The sequence below is a fragment of the Merops nubicus genome, unplaced genomic scaffold (genome assembly GCF_000691845.1).
Source record: "Merops nubicus isolate BGI_N331 unplaced genomic scaffold, ASM69184v1 scaffold16844, whole genome shotgun sequence".
Lineage (NCBI taxonomy): Eukaryota > Metazoa > Chordata > Aves > Coraciiformes > Meropidae > Merops > Merops nubicus.
The window spans coordinates 19,460-26,474 of record NW_008602435.1 but is presented as its reverse complement, the minus strand read 5'-3'; the positions used below and the strand labels follow the sequence as shown (position 1 = coordinate 26,474).

General features: G+C 40.7%; 1 protein-coding gene across 2 annotated transcripts in view; it reads right to left on the bottom strand.

The window, feature by feature from the left end:
- Nucleotides 1–1,676, bottom strand: part of STMN2 (stathmin 2) — a 15,211-nt gene extending 13,535 nt beyond the window's left edge. Inside the window, exons 1-2 of one of the 2 annotated variants that reach the window (XM_008938368.1) lie at nt 1,571–1,676; nt 764–936 (exon numbers count right to left, since the gene is read on the bottom strand). In XM_008938368.1, the coding sequence (XP_008936616.1) occupies nt 764–936; nt 1,571–1,652 (255 nt within the window). In that variant the 5' untranslated portion in view covers nt 1,653–1,676. The remainder of the gene's footprint in view (nt 1–763; nt 937–1,570) is intronic. The other variant, XM_008938367.1, reaches the window with a different exon arrangement.
- Nucleotides 1,677–7,015: the final 5,339 nt, after the last annotated feature.

Below are 7,015 nucleotides of genomic sequence, written 5' to 3'. Positions count from 1 at the left end.
CTGCTGAACACACCACTTTTGTGCTAACCTTTGTGAAGAAGGTGTAGCAATCCTTCTAAATCCTATGTGACAAACTTACTATGAAACAGGTCTTTACCATTATGAATAAAGGTCATAAAGAAAGGAAGAATTAGACTGTAGATAACCTTACAAAGCCAACTTCCAGTACTGTTGAGACTGTCTAATAGAAATGCCTCTCTTAGTAGCTGTGCTATGCCAACACTTTCATTCAAGTGTGTGATGAATTGTCCAGAACTTTCTTTATTCAGGGCTGACATGCCTTCATAGTGTCTAAATAAGACATTTTACCTGCCTCAGGCAGGCCTTGTGAGTGATTTCCATAGGTACTACAAGGAGTCAAGATCTTCTAGCCCACACAGTAGCTGTTTGAATTGCACATCCATCTCCTAACCTTAGACACCAGAAGAACTGCACTGGTTTTCCGTAACTAGGATATATGCTCTGAACAAACCACTTCCCAGTGACACATTAAGCATACATATTAGAACTCACTTTGACCTCCCATCTGCAACTATCTGTATTTTGTGACTCTTACTTTTCAAACATCAAAACCAGTGGGGTTTGTTTGCAAGCTGCTGAGAAAATAAACTTGTTTGTTCCTTTAAACACGTTAATGATTTTTGTCCATGCAGGCCACTGTCAGTCATGGCAATGGAGAACATATAAATGGACAGGAAAGTTGACTGTTATTCTGTACAATTAGGGAGGCCTAATTACTAGGATTTTTTTTAAGGAAAGATACCTTTCTCCTCTCCTCTGCAGCCTCCAGCTTTTTCTGGATCTCCTCAAGAGAGAGTTCTTTCTTCTTTGGAGAAGCTAAAGTTCGTGGTGCTTCTGAGACTGGAGATGGTGGCTTTAGGATCAGTTCAAAGGCCTGGCCTGAGGCACGTTTGTTGATTTGTTTCACTTCCATGTCTGCAGAATTAAGTGAGAAATGTTAAGCCCTTCAATACCTCAGTGGTACTGAGGAGAGAAGCAGCACAGACATTAGTGTAGGATCAGAAGTGCAGACAAAAGATCTAGCATCTTTGCCTTGGGCATTTTAAATGCAATGGCAGATTATGGGCTGAAAACTGCTCTCAGAAGTACATTCTGTTTTATCTGTAATAGCATAATTATACCTTAATCTCATAAAGATAAAAATTTACAGCAGTTTTGGAAGCTTATTGGGGTTCTGTGTCATTTCACATTCCCTGCAAGCAGTGCCCAAGCTGATTAATTTTTTAAGCATGCTTTCATCTTTTCTTGGTTTGCTTCAGAATTATGTCAGCTGTGAAGAGCTGTAATTCTCAAATGGGGAATAGGAAAAGTACAGCTCAGTAAGAGAGGGCTAGCTTTAAGAGTTTAGTAAGCTTCTGTTAGGAACAATATCTAGCATCACAGGTAATACACAATCAGTAAAAGGTAATAGTCAAACCCAAGAAATAAATTGTTAATTCAGCAAAATATCCACTGGCTGATGCTATGGACTGGGATGGGGAACTGAGTCATCTCCGAGCACTAGCACAATATCTGACCCACAGGATGATTTCCAGTGAAAGTCACTCACCATCATATTTATAGATGTTCATGTTGCGAGGTTCTGGGTAAAAACAGGAGCAGATCAGGGACAGCATGGACAGCTCCTTCATCTTCTCCTTGTAAGCTGAAACGAGAGATCTTGTTAGCATGCTTCATGTCTCCAGCTGAGGCAACTGGCTGGGGGCCAGCAAATATGCTCTATCACCCACCAGACAGATTTCTCTAGAATATTTCTTCTGAACACTGAGCCTTTATCAAATCACGCATGAGATGCTCAGTACTGCAGGGACTGCTTCTGATCTCCTACATGACCTCAGACTTGGGCAGAATGCAGACAGCCCTCTCTGATTTATACAAAGTGAATCTCACTACCAGGAAATGTATTTAGCACTGGAACAGTGCCATGACTTCACTCTCTCCTGGCAGGTGGGGAGACATGAAGCTCTTACCAATTCTCTGACATATCCAAATGCAATTGAGAGCAGCTCTGAAACACTGCCCATGCGTTGCCATAGGCAGATGCTAAAAACATTATCTGTGACAAATGAAAATGTCACCCAGATAATTAAAAATAAAAACAGAAATGAGCTTACATTTATCAAATCCCTGGCATAATGTCATTAATATGCGTAACTGCTTGAAACAAAGCTTTTTCTTCCTCACTTAGTGGCCAAAATATGTTGCTTCCATACTCAGATCTAGTGTATATCAGCTGATGCAATAAATGCCCTTGTAATTCGCCTTTACAGCATTATCTTTACTCACTCTGTAATACCTATAGGCCCCAGACATGGACTGAGGAGGAGATGGGTCTAGAAATGGTGATATCAATACCTAACCAGTATACAATGGTCTTCCTTCATGCTAATTGTTGTTATCCCTGCTTGTAAGTAGGAAAATAGTTATACGTGGTCACTGGGCAAGTCAACAACAGAGCCTAGGCTAAAGCCAGCTCGCCCGGGTCCTGGGGCAACAAACTAGCAGCTGCTCACACTGCATAAAGTATATCTGTTGAGAGGGGTTTGCTTCAAAATTCATCTTGGCACACAACAAATCCTTGCTACTATCAAAATCAGATCTGCAGAAGCAGACACATCTTTGCTGCCAGCAAAGACATGTGAAAACATGGCTTGAAATATAACTGCAGCTCCAAGTATTGTACGTAACAGGTTTGATCTTCAGATTGTGGATACATATGAAATTGTCATTCAACCTTCCTCATGGATACTCTTGCACTTTTTGAATTTGTTTTTCCTACAGAAAGGCCCCCGAGGTTGATGAAGACTTAAGAGCCTTAGGGTGCTGCTCAGTATAGTAGTGCTTGAATGATGCATCACTTCAGAAATGGATTTGTAGCAACCACTGGATGATTAATCTCTCTAATTAAGCTTTGCAGAGGCCTTTAATCATGAACACTAAATAAACTACCTAAAGGACATACAGCCTTTTGGAAACCATTGGTAAAAGCCAGCACCTCAGGTCAAGAAAGTGCTGAAGATTCTGCTTTCTGTGAACTGGCTTGTAAAGGGAACTTGGACTTAACAAGCTTTTTCTTTTGAAACTTAAGTACCAACTTGCAAGGAATGACTCAAAAAACCTCTGAAGACTTGTATTCAAGTACTCAAGCCTATTGATGACACAAGCTGAGAACTAAACCTTCTTGTGCAAGGTCTGCTCCATCACTGCTACAATGTATGCCTTGAATTATCTTCATAGAAAGAGGCAAGCAAAGCAGTGTCCCAGGAATTCAGCCTTTTGGGACCTTTGTTATTATTTTTTATCTTTGCTTGACATTGACTATGTCTTGCTTCCTAACAGCATTAAAAACAATTAGAAAAAGGTGTTTGTCCTCCCAGTTTGTCATCTGCAAAACGTGTCTGGAGAAAGATAAAAACGTGCTCATCTTTCCCACCTTTCACTACAACAGCTGCACTGAAAGCATGTTGGTGAAATTGTTGTCATTCTGACCACTGACAGAATTAGGGTGACTTTCTATGCTTTACAACCATTACATTTTACTTTTTCATGGTATTGATTTAGTCTCCATTTGCCCTAGAAAGTTTTTCCACCATACTTGGAATTTGGCTTGAATACTCACAGGACGTTTTGGAGGCTGCTGCAACCCTGGGAAACAAACAACCTGCCATGTTGACAAGTACTGTTTTTCCTGTTGGAGGTATTAAGGACTGAGCGCCTCAGAGGAACTGAAGAGCTATACAACTCCTCGGGCATCCAGTGTCGGCGTTGTGATGACTGGTCACCCCGGGCCAGGCAAAGAACAGCTTGTTTGGAAGCATTGAGTAGCAGGAGACCTGCTTTCCTTACACTGCTATACATTTAGAAATAAAAAGGCAGTAATGTTAGCCCAGTTAGTGGTCTGATTAGAGTTGCTGGCCCATGTTACACAGGTTGAACAGGGAGAGGAGTTAGTTTTTTAGCCAGGGAAGCCTATTCTCTCAAAAAGAAAAAAAATTCTAACAAAAAAGCAGCACACAGGCCAGAAAGGCAACAGTATAGCATTTATGCAATCTGCACAGGACCTCTTGGGTTAACTGAAATAGGCACAAAAATGATCTTTCTTATATTGGAGCTTTTAAAAACCCTTGAAGACAAGCAGTGTTTGCAACAAAGTTTATTTTCCAAAAATGTTTCAACTAGCTTGCTAATTATATATCTCCTTGCACAGTCACCTAAGGTACATATCATTCCGTTAACTGTGCAAGTTAAATGAAGGAAAGTAAATGATGCTAATTGTAATACCACAAAAGCCCTGAGAGGGAAATTGCTTGGAAAGAACAACGTTGACAAAATTCAGCAACAGAATCTTCTTAGTTCTATGCAGCTAGATTTAAGTGCTTACATGCATTACAAGCTTCAAAGTTGGGCAAGAGCAGAACACTGATTTTTGCTAAAACAAGAAGGCATTTTAGTATTAGCAATTCTTGCAGCTTTGCTGTGAGTATCCTAGTATTTACAAGTCTTCTTAAAGTCTGAAGCTGTGTGCTTATTTCAAAACATAATAAATTTTTTTAAAAATAAATTCTTCATGTTCAGAGTTGCTGAGAAAGACTTAGAAGTATTATTTAATGGCCTTAAAAACTTTGACAGCTTCAGAGAAGAAATTTAGATAGCTTAGAAACTCAAGAATGCATAAGTTTGGTTTTTTTTTTTTTTTTTTTTTTTTTCTGAATGAGTCCCAAATGCACCTTAGTATCATTGTTTTAAGCCAATCTCACCATTTTTCTCAAACATCAGGCATTATTTTTAACAGCTGTGTTTAGAAACTGTGAAACCGCTCCCTATGTTGGGTAAATATTTCCATGCTGTTTCTTCATGGGCTCTTGACTTGTTTGTCCAGGTAATATCTCCCAGAATCTTTCAGGGGTGCCAGTGCTATGTCTGCATGAGTGAGCCGGGAAGCACAGCAAGACTGGATCTCTGGACGGAAACAGCACTAAAGACTCCATGCTCATGCTGTATGTATTTTGAGGGTCTTTTCTTTAGACTAGTTTGGTCCCATGGTCTGAACAACCATCAGTGACTGGAGCATAGTAGATATACTGCTAATGCACATCTTCTGGTTTCACTACCTACCAAGTAAACCAAGTGCACTCTGAGATTGCTCTGCAGTGTAAACCAAAACATGGTCAGCTAGGCTGTTCTGATGATCCTCTTTGAAAGTGCTTATCTGATCTCAAATAATATACTTATTCAGAGACACCCCATACGCCTCCACTAATGACAGAAAATTAGTACGTTGCCAGCCCTGCAGCTCACTTGCCCACTGGGTGAAGCTAATAAGGCAGAGTGCTATGACTGCCATTAGAAGTCAGCAACCATTTATTGCTGGGAGAAATAAGAAGATTAGGGAAAACACTGGTAAAATCACTGTCTGTTCTTATCTGTTATTCAATAGCTATAACTTTTTTCGGTTTACACTCAAAAATGAAGATCTGTCCTGGCTGATGGGCAATTTGGGTCACATTTTGTTCCCTGGCAAAGCACAGCTAGGACAGGTTGCTGTGTCACAGCAGAGAATGTTACTCATGAGCAAGACTTTTTAACACACGGAAGCAGAGACATTAAGTGTAAATGTTACTTATAATTAACATACGATGAAGGCAAATCTGTTGTTTCCTTTTGCCTTACTGAATCCAGTCTACATATAATAAAATGTTACTGATCTTTGACACTTCAAGTCCCACTAGCCAGCTAGTTCTTGAAGTTCTGCATGCCTGGAAGGAAACAGAAACTGATGTGCCCATGGTTAAAATGTGCAACCCCTAACCTGGTTTAGCCCCTCGTCCCCTAGCAAAGTACCTGTGGGACAGTCAGCTTCCTGAGACTGAGCTGACATCCTGCTTTGTTATATGCTTTGGAAGAGATGGAAGGAGCAAGAAGTAAGATTAGGTGAACCACAATACGGAAGGTAGAGAAGACCTACCACAGCCATTCTTTATGCTGATTTCTCACGGATGTTACTGACAAAGCAGTTGGTAACACTTTGCTAATGCTCCCTCTGAGGTTCTGGAGTTTTAGGTTTGGCAAGACAAGGCTTTAAGTCATGAAAAGCTGTGCATTTTGTGAACACCAAGAGGCACACTCTGTTGGCCAGTAATTTTTTTCCATAATCCGTTTTAGTAGTGTGATGCATCCTCTTCTGTCAAACGAAGTTGTGTTACATGATCGTAACTGTAATTGTTTCCCCAGAGCTGGTGGGGTATTTTAAGAAAGCTGCATGATGAGTGCTGGTAAAGCGGTGAACTAGTACTGGGACTAGTACATGGGGCTGGGAGAAGTAAAACTCAAGATGGGGCACAAGTGAGAGGGATTCTAGACAGCATTTGATTTTTGGCACTCAGCTGAGATGTACAAGTCTGGCATCCACTTTAGTTAATGCTGACCAGCCCATATTTAAGACGTACAGTTTGCAACAGTCATGAAAGCTTTCCCTCTAGTCAATGGAGAGATAAGCAACACTAGAGAGTGATTGGCCTCATTCCAAGAGAGATGTCTAAAATGAATTAGGTTGCCTTAAGGCCAATGAATCTCTCTTTGTTGTCAGAAAACCTAAGGATGTTTGTAGTCTTATGGAGTCACCAGTGATGGAGGGAATGAAAGCAGAAGCTCCTGCAGTAAATACATCTTCTCCCTTACATTCAGCCTCGAGTGACATCTCCTTTTGGTGGTTCACAGGTGAAGCTTATTTTGTTACTGTCTCTTTAAATGCAATAAACTGCTCAAGAGAGTATTTAATGCGAGTCCATCTTGCAACCTTGTGTATATGTGTGCTCTTCCAGTTTTCTCAACAAAAATAAGGTTGCTTTAAATTGTACTAACAGGTCATGGGCTCTCATCTGTTTCACTGGTGGGAAAGGTGGCGTGGGACACTCACTCACCTGGGGCCATTCTCGGGTGGCTAAGTCTTTAAAATTGTACTCCGTATACTGCAATGCAGTTTAGCATAGAGATG